Raw genomic sequence first — 19,881 nt, 5'->3', positions numbered from 1 at the left:
TTCTGGAAATCTAAGTACACTATGTCCACCGGATCCCCCTTGTCCACATGTTTGTTGACCCCTTCTAAGAACTCTAATAGATTAGTAAGACACGATTTCCCTTTACAGAAACCATGTTGACTATTACTCAGCAGTTTATGTTTTTCTATGTGTCTGACAATTTTATTCTTAACTATTGTTTTAACTAATTTGCCCAGTACAGACGTTAGACTTACCGGTCTGTAATTGCCGGGATCACCCCTAGAGCCCTTTTTAAATATTGGCGTTACATTAGCTAACTTCCAGTCATTGGGTACCAAAGCCGATTTAAAGGACAGGTTACAAACCTTAGTTAATAGTTCCGCAACTTCACATTTGAGTTCTTTCAGAACTCTTGGGTGAATGCCATCTGGTCCCAGTGACTTGTTAATGTTGAGTTTATCAATTAATTCCAAAATCTCCTCTAGTGACACTTCAATCTGTGACAGTTCCTCAGATTTGTCACCTACAAAAGCCAGCTCAGGTTTGGGAATCTCCCTAACATCCTCAGCCGTGAAGACTGAAGCAAAGAATTCATTTAGTTTCTCTGCAATGACTTTATCATCTTTAAGCGCTCCTTTTGTATTTTGATCGTCAAGGTGCCCCACTGGTTGTTTAGCAGGCTTCCTGCTTCTGATGTACTTAAAAAACATTTTGTTATTACCTTTGGAGTTTTTGGCTAGCCGTTCTTCAAACTCCTCTTTGGCTTTTCTTATTACACTCTTGCACTTAAGTTGGCAGTGTTTGTGCTCCTTTCTATTTGCCTCACTAGGATTTGACTTTCACTTTTTAAAGGAAGTCTTTATCTCTCACTGCTTCTTTTACATGGTTGTTAAGCCACGGTGGCTCTTTTTTTAGTTCTTTTACTGTTTTTCTTAATTTGGGGTATACATTGAAGTTGGGCCTCTATTATAGTGTCTTTAAAAAGGGCCCATGCAGCTTGCAGGGATTTCACTTTAGTCACTGTACCTTTCAACTTTTGTTTAACTAACCCCCTCATTTTTGTATAGTTCCCCCTTTTGAAATTAAATGCCACAGTGTTGGGCTGTTGAGGTGTTCTTCCCACCACAGGGATGTTGAATGCTATTGTATTATGGTCACTATTTCCAAGCGGTCCTGCTATAGTTACCTCTTGGACCAGCTCCTGCGCGCCACTCAGGATTAAATCTAGAGTTGTCTCTCCCCTTGTGGGTTCCCGTACCAGCTGCTGCATGAAGCAGTCATTTATAGTATCGAGAAATTTTATCTCTGCATTTCGTCCTGAAGTGAAATGTTCCCAGTCAATATGGGGATAATTAAAATCCCCCACTATTATTGGGTTCTTAATTTTGATAGCCTAATTTCTCTTAGCATTTCATCATCACTATTACTGTCCTGGTCAGGTGATCGATAATAGATCCCTAATGTTACATTTTTATTAGAGCATGAAATTTCTATCCATAGAGATTCTATGGAACATGTGGATTCGCTTAAGATTTTTACTTCATTTGAATCTACATTTTCTTTCACATATAGTGCCACTCCTCCCCCTGCACGACCTGTTCTGTCCTTCCGATATATTTTGTACCCCGGAATGATTGTGTCCCATTGATTGCTCTCAGTCCACCAGGTTTCTGTGATGCCTATTATATCAATATCCTCCTTTATCACAAGGCACTCTAGTTCACCCATCTTATTATTTAGACTTCTAGCATTTGTGTACAAGCACTTTAAAAACTTGTCCCTGTTTATTTGTCTGCCCTTTTCTGATGTGCCAGATTCTTTTTATGTGACTGTTTATCATCTGATCCGGCCCTTACATTATCCTCTTCCGTCCTCTGCTCCTGACTATAACCTGGAGACTCTCTATCATCAGACTCTCCCCTAAGAGAAGTCTGTGTCCGATCCACATGCTCCTCTGTAGCAGTCGGCTTTCCCCCATCTCCTTGTTTAAAAACTGCTCTACAACCTTTTTAATGTTTAGTGCCAGCAGTCTGGTTCCACTTTGGTTTAGGTGGAGCCCATCTCTCCTGTATAGGCTCCCCCCATCCAAGAAGTTTCCCCAGTTCCTAATGAACGTGAACCCCTCCTCTCTACACCATTGTCTCATCCATGCATTGAGACTCTGAAGCTCTGCCTGCCTACCTGGCCCTGCACATGGAACTGGGAGCATTTCTGAGAATGCCACCATAGAGGTTCTGGATTTCAGTCTCTTCCCTAGCAGCCTAAATTTGGCTTCCAGGACATCTCTCCTACCCTTCCCTATGTCATTGGTACCTACATGTACCACGACCACCGGCTCCTCCCCAGCACTACACATAAGTCTGTCTAGATGCCTCGAGAGATCCGCAACCTTCGCATCAGGCAGGCAAGTCACCATACGGTTCTCCCAGTCATCACAAACCCAGCTATCTACGTTTCTAGTAATTGAATCTCCCATTACTAACACCTGTTAATTAAATGGTATTCTATTATTGTGTAACAGTGCAATTAATTGCAATTAATTTTTAATCGCTTGACAGCCCTAGAAGTTACATATATGAAAGGGGAAGCTGATAGCTACTGATTTATATTTATTATTAGAAATTGTAGAAAGTTGATAAGGGAGGTAAAAGGACAAGGAGACGCCTATAACCAACACTAAGGAGTTTAAATACATTAGGAGTGAAAATAATCCTGACAATGGTGCTGGTCCATATTTTTTCCATCTAGTAGAATTACCAGTAAAAATAATGAAGAGGCTGATTTAATTCTTTACTAAAAGAAGTCCTATAATATAATTAATGCAAGCCTACATAGGTTTATGGAAAACAGATCCTGTCTAACTTTTTACCAGCCAAACTTGTAATTTCATAAAAAAAGAAGATTAATGTAATTACTTAGATTTCCGGAAAGCATTTGACTTGGTAGCACATGGCATTTTGATTAAAAACTAGAAAGATAAAATTAACATGGCACACATTCAATGGATTAAAAACTGGCTAATGATAGGTCTCAAAATGTAATTGTAAACAGGGAATCATCAAATGGGTGCATTTCTAATGGGGTCCCATAGGGATCTGGCTTTAGCCCTATGCTATTTAACATTTTTATTAAGGAAATGGAAGAAAACAGAATCAGTGAAAGTTTGCAGATGACAAAAATTAGGGGAGTGGTAAATAAAGAAGAGGACAGATCACTGGTACAGAACAATATGGATTGCTTGGTAAACTGAGTGCAAGCAAACAATATGGCTACATGTAGATGTCTACATCTGGGAACAAAGAACACTTACAGAATGGATGACTATCCGGGCAAGTAGTGACTCTGAAAAAGGTTTGGTGGCCATGGTGAATAATCAGTTGACCATGAGCTCTGAATGCAATGCTGTGGCCTAGAGAGCTAATGCTTAGATGCACAAAGGAATCTCAAAGCAGACAGGTTATTTTACCTCTATTTGGTACTGCTGCAACCACTGCTGGAATGCTCAGTTCTGTTACCCACAATTCAAGAAGGATGTTAATAAATTAGAAAGGGTTCAGAGAAGAGCCACAAGAATGATTACAGGATTAGAAAAGATGCCTTATAGTGATAGACTCAAGGAACTCCATCTATTTAGCTTAACAAAGAAGGTTAGGGGGTGATGATTACAGTCTGCAAATACCTACATGGGATATAAACATTTAATAAGGGGATCTGCAATCTAGCAAAGGTACAACATAATCCCTTGGCTGAAAGCTAAACTAGACAAATTCAGACTGAAATAAAGTAGAAATACACTTGATCTGAGCTCAAAGAGCCGAGATTTAACAGAGTAATTAACCATTGGGACAATTTAACAAGGGTTGTGGGGCATTCTCCATCACTGACAACTTTTAAATCAAGATTGGATGTTTTTCTAAAATATATGCTCTAGGAATTGTTTTGGGAAAGTTCTATATCCTGTGTTAGACAGATCAGCGGGTCTAAAACTGTGGGTCGGGACCCCAAAGTGGGTCACGAACCCATTTTATGGGGTCACCAGGGCTGGTGTTAGACTTGCTGGGGCCCAGGGCTGAAGCCCGAGCCTGAGTCCCACCACCCAGAGCTGAAGCCCAACCCCTTGGGCTTCAGCCCTGGATGCTGGGGCTCAGATTACAGCCCTCTCACCTGGGGCTGAAGCCCTGGGGCTTCAGCTTTGAATCCCTCCCCCCTGGGTCATGTAGCTATTTTTGTCAGAAAGGGGTCACAGTGCAATGAACTTTGAGAAACCTTGGACTAGATGATCAAAATGGTCCCTTCTTGCCTCAGAATCTATCAATGTAACATTTCTCAATACACTTCCTATAAAATCAATGATCCAGAAGAATATATAAACACAGTGCTATTGGTGAGGGGGTAAACAAGGAGGACAGGTCACTGAGCCAGCACTCCAGGGCATGTGGTAAACTGGGTGCAATTAAACATATTTTAATAAAGCCAAAGGCAAGGTCACATTTAGGAACAAATGTAGGCCTTATTTAAAGGACGGGGGGAGTGGTGACAAGAGACTATCCAGGAAAGCAGTGACTGAAAAGGATTGAGAGATTATATTTTAACCAACTATACAATCATCCACTGCAATACTGTAGCAAAAAGGTATATGTATTTTCTTATGCCTCTGTCTCTGCCCATGTTATTTTGAAATGCTGATATCGGTTTGTAAAAAAGATTACAAATAGCTGCTGTTGCCTAATAAGCCTCTGATATTAAAAAAAAAAAGTGTACAGAAAGTTAAGAATGCTTCTAAGGAGGAGTTTAAGCTAGACCCCAGATTGGGAATCAGATTAATAAATGATTTCCTGAAGAGCAATACAGGAACCAATTAAAGAGAAATGCTGTTTTACACAGTATATCATCAAAATATAGGGTATGGTGTCACTGACACTGGATTTAACATGAGACTATTAAAATTAGTATGTGTAGTTATGTATTCTAACAGACTAATAAAGGTAATCTAATCTCATGCTTCAGGGTATAATCCAATACCTTTCACTGGTCAGGGCCAAAAAAATGCAATATATAGTACATATACAGTAAAAAATCAATTTGGCATCACTTAGTCCCATTTTTCATTGACTGCCAAATGTTTGTCACAAGTCCTTAAATAAATTATCTGTATGTGCAGTTTATACACACCTTGTGTATGCCACAATTCTGTGGACACAGAAGTTACTGTAAAGATACTGCTTGCTGCAGAATTGTGCTTCAGAATCAAAGCTCATTTAAAACAAAGCTGAAAGCCTGAAGATAGCACTTGACATTTAAATTATTTCACATCAAGCCACTATGCTTATCCCACAATATAGGACTGCGTCCTATGCCTTTCCATGTGCCAAAAGCTCCAAATGCCAAATCCTACAACTTCTACAACGCAGGCATGTAGGAAGTTCAGAAATATTTATATCAAAGTATAGGAACAGCAAGTTGAATTGAATATAAAAATAAACAGGGTTAAAGTATCAATTGTATTATTCAGTTTGTATTCAATTCAGTAAAAGCTTCCAATTTTTTAAACTTAATTTCCAGTCTGCTGCTACAGAGTGCAACAGAATTCAAGTTTACCTTTCCACTAAATACATGGGGGTTCTCTCTGATAGCTAATCTACATCTAATTTCTCCTCTGCTGTTGATGAATCTTGAAAGGTTATTCTGAGGTACTGCAATACTGTTCTGAAATACTGTAATGAAATGCTTAATAAAATAAGTTATATCTGCAAACTATTCTAAGTGTAGAGTGGAGAAAAAAAAATTTGAAGATTCGCTCCTTCCACTCAATATGATGAAGAAAACCACAAAAAAAGTATTGTACATATATGAATGGATACAGTGGTGGAGTTCAATGTTCTACTTTTTGAACTTAGTCCACATTGAAATGAGAAGAATGTAGATGGTCTGGTTCTCCATTATCCTGCACCAAATGTAGTAATTTGCACCAGTGCTAAGTGGTTATAAAATCCCACTGATTTGATCTGATAGCATTTTGTACCTACTTCACAATCCTGTAAACGACTACACATGGTGCAGGATAATGGACAATCAGATCCTAAATGTCTTTTCAGCAGTTAAGACAGAAAGTGACCAAGATTTACTGGTTATCAGCATCATTAACTTTTTTAAAAACTTTGAAAGTTTGTTTTTCATATTTATGAAGAGAATTTAAGTGTGGTCAAACCTTTTCATTGTACTTTAGACATTTTGTGATGTTTTCAAGATGGCTGAGAAATATAGCCAATTACTATAGCCCGTTCTAGTCAGCTATAACTTCTAGCTTTGAAAATGAGAAATCTCTATCCCACACAACAAAAGAGCAAATGGATTTTAATTTAGTTAGTTATTTATATCAGCAGAGAAATGGCACACAATGACCAATCTATGAACAGGAGCAATAATGAAGCCAAGAGACAAATGCCTAGAATTATCAAACCTCATATCCTCTAATCTGAAAACCAGGTCTAATTCAGGCTTGAAAAGAAATTATATATATTTAACCTATCAGAAGGGAAAGGGTATCAAGATTTCCATTTCCATTTGATTTCAGCATCAGTTCCAAGTCAAAGACCTTTTACTAAGAGGCATCCCAGATGGTAAAAGTATAACATGGCACCAGGTCTATTCTATGAACAAATTGATATTAGAATTTCTACCTCAAAACTTCTTTACATTCATCTCTCAAAACACACTTAGGGCTGTCTACACAGTAGGATAATGTGCACTACGGGGCTGTGATTTCTAAAGCACACTAATGTGTTGTGCATTAATTGGTCCACGTAGACCATGGGTAGTCTATTATTTTTGTCAAGGTCCAAATTTCTTGGTCAAGGTATAGTCAAGATCCAGATTCCCGAGAAAATAATGAAAAAAACCACAATAATAATATTAATAGGTAAATAAAAAGATTTTGGGGTCTGTTCAAAAGCATCTGGTGATTTAGATTTGGCCCATGGTCCTCCCATGATGTAGACTCTGCTGGTGCACACTACAAGTTCTCAAGAAAGTCTCAACATAGTATTATACACTACATTAAAGAGCACTAGGGAAACTTTACTGTGCATCAGTAGAGTCTAGATGGACCAATTAACATGCAACATGTTAATGCTCTACAAAAATCACCCCACAAACCTGCAGGGTGCATTACCTCACCATGTAGACAAGCCCTTGGTTTTTCAAGTTTTAATCTATGGAAATGCCATTTGGGCAAGATATTTTCTTAAAACAAATATAAAGGCTCTGAGCTTTTAAATTTCATTTATTGTTAATATTTTAACATGGAAATTCTGACAGAATTCTGCAGGGCATGAAGGGATGATCTTTCAGTGGTGATGTTTCTGTTTAAACTGAAGTCCACAGTAACCACATGTTCCAGTTTTTGTATCTTTGTCCTGCAAAAAGAAAACATCTCAATAAAAAATATAAGACTTGTCAAGTATAATTTTATTTTACTATTGTAGATTTTAAAAATTGCACTTCATTAAATTACCTGTATATTTACCTATCTTCTTCCTAAAATGACTAACATCCTGATTCAAATATAGTTAACTTTACATATTTCAATTGTGATATCTATACTGAAATTTGACTAGAAGTGGCATTGAGATGGTCATGTTTGACTTCCATATCATGCCCAGTTTCCAAGTTATTTCTCTCCTCCTTTTAAAAATGCCAGCTCTATAAACTCAAAGTGGGATCTGAAAATCAAGCTGTTATTTCTATCAGTATATCAACAGTAAAAGGTTTCTCAAGCCAAATTGGACCCTCTGACACCTGTGCAACCCCACAAGTTGCAAAGTTACCTCAAAAAGTAACTTCACTGGGTTTGCACAGATGTCACTGATTGGAATTTAACAAACATTACATGTTGATTATTCAAAATAGTAGAGAGTAACTCTCTTAAGACATGTCTACACTGGGAGTTTGGACAACTGCACAGCCCTGTAGTGTAGCTGACAAAGAAAAGGAAAGTTCAGAGGCTGAATTCTGAGTGACATCCTAAAGGGGAACTTTGGAAGAAGAATAAGATTACTGTAAAAAGTCCAGGCAAATATAGCCAAGAGTTGTTAAGTAACAATATAAAAAGCATTTATAAAATCATAGGACTGGAAAGGACCTTGAGAGCTCATCTCAAAGTGCAGAAAATTGATTTGTTTGTTTGTTTAGAGCCAAGGTACCATAGAATTAGTTTGTTTACTCAACTCAGACCATAGAACAGTCTCATCCTCAAAACATAAGCTATCATCAGAGCTAAGCACTTGTCACTGGCTTTCCAGCTGCTCTTCAACATCAAGTTCATTCAGGAGCAGTCTCCGTTCATCTTTAGCAGCCCCCACAAATGGCAAAAATCAACATCAGTGATTGTGCCACAAAAATAAGTGACAAGCAAAGACTTCAACTTGAGAAAAACATGCCAATCTTTTATGCTAACTAGCAATTAAATAAAAGGGACTGAAGAACTTTTCCTTGGATATTTCCTCCAGATGGATTTAACTCTCAGATCCACTATCAGATATTTCAAGTGAAGAAAAAGAGGAAAAATACAGAAACTAAAAGAATTTTCCACCATTAGAACCGAAGATCAGATTACTACCCAAATATATATTTATAAAGGTGATTTATTGCACTGAACTGAAACGAACAGTGAGAAATTGTGAAAGTTAAGTCACAGAAGAAAAGCCAACGTAATTCAGAACTTTGAATTAAAATATCTGTCCATTCAGCTCCACATCCATTGAGAAAGTTTTCAGCATACTCACATTAGTTAGTCCAAAGCTACATAATAGGCTGGGAACTAAAATAGCAATTTAGTTGGTAAAAGCATCTCAATCTTTCACACCATATCTAAGAGATATTTCTTATAGACTGTGGATTCCATTATTTTGTTTCATTTATAGAATCACAAACTTTTCAATTTTTGATCTAATTGAGCCTTTCCATATCTGAGTAATAAATATACTTATAAAATGAATCATACATTTTCTTCATAAAATGTATGGGGTTTTTCCATGTTGGGAAAAATCACAACAATGCTGACACCAAATAAAACCACCAATTAATTATTTTTTTAAAAAGAGTTCTTGATGGTCATCTTAGCCAGAGACCAAGTGGACACAGAGAAAGATTTTAAACTCAGATTGTGAACTCTTAATCAGGGACCATGTCTTGTGTGTGTGGCGAGCACCCAACATGCTACCAGGCCACCAGTAATCACATCCTACTTACACTTAGAAATGGTTCCTCTAAAATGACATGCATTGGCAGGGTAGCATCCCGGAAACTGTCAGTACTTATGAACAGCAAGATAGTGAGGAGAAGTTCATACTGCACACGATCTCTTAGGTTATATAAAGGATTTTCGTCTTCAAAACTGTCAAACCAGCATTTTATACAAGTACTAAACTGATATTTTTTTTTAAATTAAAGCATATCTAAGAAAAAACTTGCTTTGAAAAATACAGAGACTATCATAAATCTGCATAGATATTCAGGACAGAAATGTCCCAATGAAAATTCCTACTTTTTGTTTATAAGGCATTATTTGTTCCTAGCTGATCTTTCCCTAGCTCACTTTCCACTATGCCTTTGTTTGATCATGCCATTCCTTCCACTTCCTCTTCCCGGGATCTAATCTAAAACCTACTGAGGTTAACAGAAAGATCCTGTTAATTTCAATGGATTTGAGATGAGGCTCACGTTCAGTCATTTAAGACTGTAAACTCTTCTGAGCAGAAAACCTTACCCCTATCTGTTTAGCCATGCACACCTATGTTATTATAGAAATAATAAAAGTGACAGTCACTCACTCCTTTGCAACTCACTAAGCCAAAACATCAAGAGTGTGAGTGATTTTACCTACCATAAATAAATTAGTAAATAAAATATACTACATGTGATACAGGGGATTGCAAAAGAGATTAAAGTTCTGTTACCAAATTTATGTACACTTTAGGATGTCCCAGAGCTCCACCACCACCATCACACGATATCACTCGGCTTTCAACTTTATTCACAGGCTGCTCTGCTATTAAGTCAATAGCAAAGGCCTCGTTCACCTGCAATAACAGAACAAGAGTAAAGATTTTTCCTGAGGTTCACTGCACTAAGGCACAAATCAGAAGATCACCATCTGAGTACCTCAGAAACCAAATTCTGCATAGTAATTTTTAAAAGAAGCATTATTAAATATTGAACAGATAACCATAGGTGATTGTTTAAGGGAACAAACTAAATACTAAATATATACTAAATATTAAGCAAAGCTTATCTAATTTCTACCAAACTATGGGTAAATTTCCTTGCTTTAGTAGAACAAAAGCAGTTTAAACTCCTTCATGTTAGGAAAAAGATTGGGATTTTTTAATATAGTGAACTCTGACGTGTACAGAAACTCCTTTAACAGAATATATCTGAAACAGAAACTTTGTATTTTATAAATTGCTTATAGACATTTAAAATAATAATTACCTCAACTTGAAGCAAACAGCGTTCAAAAATAACTTTAGATCTATTCAACTGCATTAAAATATGATCTTGTCACAAACGTATCTGTCCAGGCTGTCCCAAATCCACTGTGTATACTCTTCAAAGACTCAGCCCACTTACCTTTGATTACACACATTTCTAATTAGAGTGTGAACTCTGCTTTTATACCAAGGAACAAATTCTGCTCTCAAATTTGAATACAACATTCACTGACTTTAAGTTCAAATGAGCAAATATAGAATTCAACACAATTAATTCACATTTTTATACACACAGTATCTCCTGAACAGCAAATAGGCTTTAACTTTGATCTCACAGACCAAAAGGGAGAAAGTCTAGAAAAAATATTTGGACACTATCTGTAAGTACTGAGCACTACCTTTAACAGCTATTAAAGTACAGCTTAAATTAAAATAGGAACATATGGAGAAACACAAAGTTATTCTAGCAGTTTTAATTGACCCGTATTTGTCAATGAAGAATATACACATTGTTTTCCCTTTAGGGCTTGGACACAGACTAACATACCACTTTTCCCAAAAGAATAATTTTCGTTAATACATGCCTGTGTGATGCTGGCCTCTATTTTACTAGAAAAGCTGGGTATTTTTTTAAAAATCAGCGTTATATACACAAGAGTATAAAATATTCTGCAATGTCAATCAAAAAAGGCAGTATCTGCTGTGTGCATATCTTCGTAAGTATTATACAAAACATGCAATTTGATTGGTTTTGAAAAATGCAGATACTCATGGAGAATACAAGCATAAGGTAGGTTTATATCAGGTGAATCCTGAAGAGCTAAAAGTAGTTACTTTACAATTCTGGCATATGGCAACATGTAACAGATTTCCTGCTCCCAAATTATGTCTTCCACCCAGGATTTAAATTCTTTAATACAAGATTGGAAAATTCATGTAGCTAATCAAATCAATTATCCAGACTGAATGTTTTGGTAGCTAAAGAAGTTAATCAATAATTTCCATTTTGAACCAAGCTTTAGCATGGCCTCAAAACAAGATTTAGCTATTTACTGACAAATACACACATGCAAAAATTAGATTGCATTTTAAAATATAAAACTTTAAAACGACCAAATAACCACAAATACAGAAACTTTGCTGAGACAGTGTCTCAGAATCTCATTGGCATTATGCATGTGTGCACAAGTTGGGTGGAACTTCAGTTAACGTGGGAGGGCTTGGGTAATTGTGAAAGTGGGCATGGAGGAAGTCCTGCCTCCTCCATATAACAGGCGATAGGGAGCACAGAAGGAAATATGGCCTTGAAGTATAGCTGATGCAAAGGCAGGAATAGAACCCATCTCTCTGACATAGTCAATGCCCAACAATGTCCTTTGCCTACACAACTATGCCTCATGTACTGTTCAACCTGCATTGAGCATATGGAAAAAACAGTAAGTGATCAAGTAATTAAGGACAGTAACATAATGCACATGCATGGGGTGGTGAGAATTAAGGTTACAAGGCTACCTTGATTTCAGATTTACTACCAGTAAAGGTAGTGCTCAGTACTTACAGATAGTGTCCAAATATTTTTTCTAGACTTTCTCCCTTTTGGTCTGTGAGATCAAAGTTAAAGCCTATTTGCTGTTCAGGAGATACTGTGTGTATAAAAACTACAGATAGATTTTAAGTGATTATAGGTGGTAAGCATAAAGAACAGAGATGGTTACCAAAGAAAATAAAAATAAGCACACGATCTAAGTTTTATAATCTAAATAGGATTTGAATCAAGCGGTATCTCATCTTGATCGATAGTACAAGACAGTTAACAGAGCTCCAATACACAGGCTGGAATTCCTCTCCAGCTCGGGAACACCTTCCCCCTTCCAGTCTTTGTCCTCTAGATGTGTTTCTAGGTGTTGAGTTGTGGGGGGAGTGAGGCCAAGTGATGATGTCACTTCTCCTCTGTTACAGTTTCTTCCAGCTTGCTGGAAAGATCGTTGCTCCTGACATGCAGGTCCACCCCCATTGGTCAAGTATTCTCCATTGTCTACATGCTCTCTCTGAGAAGTCTCCATTGTATACAGTTCCTAGGATAATCATTGTGAGTGTGGATTCCCTTTAAAGGCATATTAGCTCATCTGGCTGCTCCATTGTTGTACCCGAAAGGCTGGTTGTGAGTGTTCTCAACCTCACAACGTATTTCAATAACACACACATAGCAAAAATTCATAACTTCACATACCATAACAACACATACAATCCAACAGGACATTAATGTTCAACAGATCAAAACTTTTAAAATGCTATCTCATAAGGCATACTTTGTCAAAACATATAATTATATGACAGTTCTGAATATGGGGGTTCCAGGATGCTGTTCTGAGGCACACAGTGCCACAGATATGAGTTAGGTTAGAATGTTATTATGAATGACTTATTATAATGCACTGTAATAATATTTTAACCTGACAAACATGGACAAGTAAAGCAACTGATCTCAGTTATACTTGCCCTTGCTGGATATTTCAATTTTTTTCCCCTTTCTTAGTTTAATAGCATTAATGAATTGCTTCTTATGCTTACTACATTAATTATATGTACCTCTTAATTTACAACATTCATACTGAAAAGCCAACCAGGCACTCAGAAGGTGGGAAATGCAGAGTTCGGGTTGAAATTCTGACCTCAATCTCTTTTCCTCCCTTAAGGCAGCAGCAGAATATGGATAATGCCCCCCTCTCCCCTCACACACACACTCCTATTGGGCTTGTGTGTTCAAGAGGCAGAATCTAATATAGTACAGCTCATGTTCTCTCACATGCTTCCTACATTACACTAGCACTATTCTTGGTCAACTTGAAGCTAGTATACATAGTTTGTTGTTTAATCAGTGAGACAGATATGACAATGTCCTGTAAAATACTGGACAAACCTTACTGAATTAAGTGTAAGTATTTTAGCAGATCATTGTAGTGAAAATGCAAAGGATTGTGGGATTGTATGGAACTTCTTTAGCAGGACTAATGAAATCTCTGGAGATCTTAGGCACTTCAAAGCACTTTGGGGACAATACTTGTAAAGTGCATTTCCTAGAAAATACCTGGGTGGCGGGGGAGGGGAGGAAAATGCAAATTACCCACCTCAAGTCCATCCTACTGAAGCTGTACTTTGAGCAGGAACCCATTGCCTGGCTAATGACCTCTTCACTGTCTTTTCAAAGAGCCAAACTGGATAAATGAGGGACTCACTGAGTCATGGGTTATTCTTGTTCAGAGCAAAGGGTCTGATTAACTTAAAACCATGGTTGAAGGATTACTCCTACCACAGCCCGTGTTGCAGTTGAGGTGATCTCCGGCAAGCTTATTAGGATGCGTGGTGGTTCTTCTATTATTTTTTTCTATAATTTCTCTGTATTGCTTTTAAGAATAAAATATGCTTGCTTAAAAAATGCAGTAAGGTAACATAACTGGGGCAATTATACTGGATACCATCTGAGGAGAGAAGCAAGCAGACCTGCTTAGGTATACTGTCCTTTGCTAGGAATAACACAGTGAAGGCAGGGAACTGCTCTGCCTGGAAATATCCCAGTCAAAAGGGAGCAGGACACTTGTCTCCACCCAAGAGAGGTGTTGGCTGCGGAGCCTGAAGCATAGAGTGGGTGTACTTGCTGAACCACAGAGGAGGAATACAGATGCAGTTGACCTGAACTGTGACAGTCTTTGGACTCTTTGGTATTCACACATTATTATTTTACAACAAAATACATTTTTAGTTTGTATTAACAATTTGTCATTTTTTAAGAGAATGTTTCCCAGTCTTTGGATGATACTGTATTTTCCTAAGAAACTGCGAAATACTGTGGATTGAAAGCCCAAGATTTTCAAAAATAGCAGCCTACAATTGGACTTCTAAATCCATATTCAAGCATATAAATAAAGCCCTGATTCAGCAAACACTTTAAATACATAGTTCTCTGAACAGGGATGGACTTAAGTGGCCTGATTTTCAAAGTAATGAGCATTCAGCAGCTCCTACTGAAAATCAGGCCACTTAAGTATCTAAATATTGATTCAGATGTCTAAAGTTAGGCTATTTTTGAAAATACTGGCTGAAAATTACAGCTAAAAATGCACATTGTTCTAAAATGTAACGTCTATGCCTTTTTTAGACTTTTCAATAAGCCTTTAATTCGTAAACAACAACTTTCAAGAGAGATTCTGGTGACCAAGCTAGCCTTAAAGTTTAAAAAAAAATAGCATTAAGGAGTCTGCAGAAGGTTTTTAACTTTTGATCAATTATTAGGGTTTTGTTGACATTTATTATCAATTAGATGTGCAGTTGTTTGAGAGAAATCAGATTTACCTTTCTGACTGATGGGGGGGAAAAAGAGGTTTAAAAACATTTTAATAGATTTTAAAAGGCAAGTAGTGGTTTTACAAGTCCTTATCTTGTTTTCAGTTAAGCGGTACAATGAATTATCTTGCAGTATTACAGATTGCAGTGAATGATTAAGTTAGTTAGGCCTGCATCTTGCAGGAGGTCAGACTAGATGATCATAATGGTCCCTTCTGATCTTGAATTCTATGATTCTATGATAGTTACTTGTTCACATAGGTGATTTGAATTCATGGATGTTACTTGTTCATGTGATTACTAAACCCCTTTTCCTTTCCTTGTATTTTCAGTTGCTTAAGCAGATTTGTTAGCATCTATATGAAACATCCTCTCTAAAAATCTAAACATTCCTGTGGCAGGAAAAGGCCAGGGTAGAGACCGTCGAATCGTGGAAATCAACGAATGGCTACGCAGATGGTGTCGGAGAGAAGGGTTTGGATTCTTTGACAATGGGATGGTCTTCCAAGAAGAAGGATTGCTTGGTAGAGACGGGCTCCACCTCACGAAGAGAGGGAAGAGCATCTTTGCAAGCAGGCTGGCTAACCTAGTGAAGAGGGCTTTAAACTAGGTTCACCGGGGGAAGGAGACCAAAGCCCCGAGGTAAGTGGGGAAGTGGGATACCGGGAGGAAGCACAAGCAGGAGACTGCAAGAGGGGAGGACTCCTGTCTCAGACCGAGAAAGCGGGACAATCAGCGAGTTATCTTAAGTGCCTATACACAAATGCAAGAAGCCTGGGGAACAAGCAGGAAGAACTAGAAGTCCTGGCAAAGTCAGGGAATTATGATGTAATTGGAATAACAGAGACTTGGTGGGATAACTCACATGATTGGAGTACTGTCATGGATGGATATAAACTGTTCAGGAAGGACAGGCAGGGCAGAAAAGGTGGGGGAGTTGCGTTGTATGTAAGAGAGCAGTATGACTGCTCAGAGCTCCGGTATGAAACTGCAGAAAAACCTGAGTGTCTCTGGATTAAATTTAGAAGTATGAACAACAAGGGTAATGTTGTGGTGGGAGTCTGCTACAGACCACCAGACCAGGGGGATGAGGTGGACGAGGCTTTCTTCCAGAAACAGAAGTTGCTAGATCACAGGCCCTGGTTCTCATGGGTGACTTTAATCACCCCGATATCTGCTGGGAGAGCAATACAGCAGTGCACAGACAATCCAGGAAGTTTCTGGAAAGTGTAGGGGACAATTTCCTGGTGCAAGTGCTGGAGGAACCAACTAGGGGAAAAGCTCTTCTTGACCTGCTGCTCACAAACAGGGAAGAAATAGTAGAGGAAGCAATAGTGGATGGGAACCTGGGAGGCAGTGACCATGACATGGTCGAGTTCAGGATCCTGACACAAGGAAAAAAGGAGAGCAGTAGAACAGAGACCCTGGACTTCAGAAAAGCAGACTTCGACTCCCTCAGGGAACTGATGGGCAAGGTCCCCTGGGAGAATAACATGACGGGGAAAGGAGTCGAGGAAAGCTGGCTGTATTTTAAAGAAACTTTATTGAGGTTGCAGGAACAAACCATCCCGATGTGTAGGAAGAAAAGTAAATATGGCAGGCGACCAGCTTGGCTCAACAGTGAAATCCTTGCTCGTCTTAAACACAAAAAAACAGCTTACAAGAAGTGGAAGATTGGACAAATAACTAGGGAGGAGTATAAAAGTATTGCTCAGGCATGCAGGTGTGAAATTAGGAAGGCCAAATAACACTTGGAGTTGCAGCTAGCCGGAGATGTTAGGAGTAACAAGAAGGGTTTCTTTAGGTATGTTAGCAACAGGAAGGAAGTCAAGGAAAGTGTGGGCCCCTTGCTGAATGAGGGAGGGAACCTAGTGACAGAGGATGTGGAGAAAGCTAGTGTACTCAATGCTTTTTTTGCCTCTGTCTTCACAGACAAGGCCAGCTCCCAGACAGCTGCACTCTGCAGCACGGTATGGGGAGGAGGTGACCAGCTCTCTGTGGAGAAAGAAGTAGTTCGGGACTATTTAGTAAAGCTGGACGAGCACAAGTCCATGGGGCCGGATGCGCTGCATCCGAGGGTGCTAAAGGAGTTGGCCGATGAGATTGCAGAGCCATTGGCCATTATCTTTGAAAAATCATGGCGATCGGGGGAGGTCCCGGATGACTGGAAAAAAGCTAATGTAGTGCCCATCTTTAAAAAAGGGAAGAAGGAAGATCCAGGGAACTACAGGCCAGTCAGTCTCACCTCAGTCCCTGGAAAAATCATGGAACAGGTCCTCAAGGAATCAATCCTGAACCACTTAAAGGAGGGGAAAGTGATCAGGAACCGTCAGCATGGATTCACCAAGGGCAAGTCATGCCTGACTAACCTAATTGCCTTCTATGATGAGATAACCAGCTCTGTGGATGAGGGGAAAGCAGTGGATGTGCTATTTCTGGACTTTAGCAAAGCTTTTGATACAGTCTCCCACAGTATTCTTGCCAGCAAGTTAAAGAAGTCTGGGCTGGATGAATGGACGGTAAGGTGGATAGAAAACTGGCTAGATGGTCAGGCTCAACGGGTAGTGATCAATGGTTCCATGTCTAGTTGGCAGCTGGTATCAAGTGGAGTGCCCCAAGGGTCGGTGCTGGGGCCGGTTTTGTTCAATATCTTCATTAACGATCTGGAGGATGGTGTGGACTGCACCCTTAGCAAGTTTGCAGATGACACTAAACTGGGAGGAGTGGTTGATACGCTGGAGGGTAGGGATAGGATACAGAGGGACCTAGACAAATTAGAGGATTGGGCCAAAAGAAATATGATGAGGTTCAACAAGGACAAGTGCAGAGTCCTGCACTTAGGACGGAAGAATCCCATGCACTGCTACAGACTAGGGACCGAATGGCTGGGCAGCAGTTCTGCAGAAAAGGACCTAGGGGTTATAGTGGACGAAAAGCTGAATATGAGTCAACAGTGTGCCCTTGTTGCCAAGAAGGCTAATGGCATTTTGGGTTGTATAAGTAGGGGCATTTCCAGCAGATCGAGGGATGTGATCATTCCCCTCTACTCAGCACTGGTGAGGCCTCATTTGGAGTACTGTGTCCAGTTTTGGGCCCCACACTACAAGAAGGATGTGGATAATTTGGAGAGAGTCCAGCGGAGGGCAACAAAAATGATTAGGGGGCTGGAGCACATGACTTCTGAGGAGAGGCTGTGAGAACTGGGATTGTTTAGCCTGCAGAAGAGAAGAATGAGTGGGGTTTTGATAGCTGCTTTCAACTACCTGAAAGGGGGTTCCAAAGAGGATGGATCTAGACTGTTCTCAGTGGTAGAAGATGACAGAACAAGGAGTAATGGTCTCAAGTTGCAGAGGGGGAGGTTTAGGTTGGACATTAGGAAAAACTTTTTCACTAGTAGGGTGGTGAAGAACTGGAATGGGTTACCTAGGGAGGTAGTGGAATCTCCTTCCTTAGAGGTTTTTAAGGTCAGGCTTGACAAAGCCCTGGCTGGGATGATTTAGTTGGGTTTGGTCCTGCTTTGAGCCGGGGGTTGGACTAGATGACCTCCTGAGGTCCCTTCCAACCCTGAGATTGTATGATTCTATGATTCTATAAAGTGAACCCTTAAAACTACTTCATATTTAACCATATTTAAATCAATACTTCTGAAACACTCAATGAGCCATTATGTTGCCTTAAAATTTTGGGGAAAGAAATAGATATGCTTTGCAGTTTAGCACTCCAAAGGCTGTATTTCCAAGTTCCAGAATTTGCAGCCACTTCTGGATTAAGTAAAAGCACAGATGCTGTACCTCAAGGAAGTTATTAACAGATAATATCAGGTTACGAGGATTAATTTCCTCACTGGGCCCCTTATTACCTATCAGTTTAAGATGATGGAAAAACTTCAACTCCATTCCTGCTGTATCAAAGTATATCTCAGGGTATGTCTACACTACCTGTCGGATCGGCGGGCAGCGATTGATCCAGCGGGGGTCGATTTATCACGTCTAGTCTAGACACAATAAATTGACCCCCAAGCGCTCTTCCATCGACTCCTGTACTCCACCACTGCAAGAAGCGCAGGAGGAGTCGACGGGGGAGCGGCAGCAGTCGACTCACCGCGGTGAAGACACCACGGTAAGTCGATCTAAGTATGTTGACTTCACCTACGTTATTCACGTAGCTTAGATCGATCCCCCCCGGAGTAGACCAGCTGAAGCTGGAAGAGAGAAGAACTGACAACTTAAACCCTGAGGTAAAGGGAGAAGATAAAGAGGCCTGGTGAGAAGAGGTCCAGGGAAGTAGCAGCAATGAACTGAAGTCTGCAGTATGTGGCTGCTGTTTATAGGGTCCCTGGGTTAGAACCTGGAACAATGGGCATTCCACTGGCAAAGTGGTGTAAATCATGAGAAGTGAGAGGGGGAACAAGTCTTATTTGGAAGCCTGAGCAAAGGGCTTAATTTAAAAGGGCCCAGAGCCAGGGTAGAAGATGCTGGTGAGGGCAGATAGCAAAGGTCTAACAAAACTGCCTATCGCAGAAGGGATTCATTTTGGTTGTATGACCCAGCTGGAAGGCTGAGCCACTGAAGATCTGCCAAGTGAGGTTGATAACCTACAGGGGATATAGGGGGTACATCAGTAGGGGGTGCATTAGTAGGAGTATTGCCAGCAGACTGAGGGATGTGATCATTCCCCTCTATTCAGCATTGGTGAGGCCTCATCTGGAGTGCTGTGTCCAGTTTTGGGCCCCCCACTACAAGAAGGATTTGGAAAAACTGGAAAGAGTCCAGCAGAGGGCAACAAAAATGAAAGTTAAAGGTGATCCTGCTATGATTTATTTTCAAATGGGCTTGTGTCTAATTTTGCTTTTCTAAGATGTATAAAGAAGGCCCCCAAATCTGTTTCTTTTCTTTACCCTTAAAAATATTAGGAATGTCAAGTCTGGTGTTCACTAGTTTTACCAAAAGGAATTCAGGGAAGTCTGAGGGGCTTGTTTTGTGAACTCCAACATCTACCTCAATGAGCAAGGGTGTTTAACATAGGCAACATAGTCATGTAATCCTGTTAATAAACTTAACAAGTTCCATTTTAAAACTAGTTAGGTTGT

The 19,881-nt window shown here is 39.5% G+C and overlaps 1 protein-coding gene across 1 annotated transcript in view; it reads right to left on the bottom strand.

The window, feature by feature from the left end:
- Positions 1-7,225: 7,225 nt before the first annotated feature.
- Positions 7,226-19,881, bottom strand: part of NDUFS6 (NADH:ubiquinone oxidoreductase subunit S6) — a 30,499-nt gene continuing 17,843 nt past the window's right edge. Inside the window, exons 3-4 of the mRNA XM_045006934.1 lie at positions 9,918-10,040; positions 7,226-7,376 (exon numbers count right to left, since the gene is read on the bottom strand). Coding sequence (XP_044862869.1) covers positions 7,308-7,376; positions 9,918-10,040 — 192 coding nt within the window. The 3' untranslated portion in view covers positions 7,226-7,307. The remainder of the gene's footprint in view (positions 7,377-9,917; positions 10,041-19,881) is intronic.

The sequence above is a fragment of the Mauremys mutica genome, chromosome 2 (genome assembly GCF_020497125.1).
Source record: "Mauremys mutica isolate MM-2020 ecotype Southern chromosome 2, ASM2049712v1, whole genome shotgun sequence".
NCBI lineage: Eukaryota > Metazoa > Chordata > Testudines > Geoemydidae > Mauremys > Mauremys mutica.
Note: the sequence above shows the minus strand (reverse complement) of the source record. Positions and strands in the feature narration are given on the sequence as shown.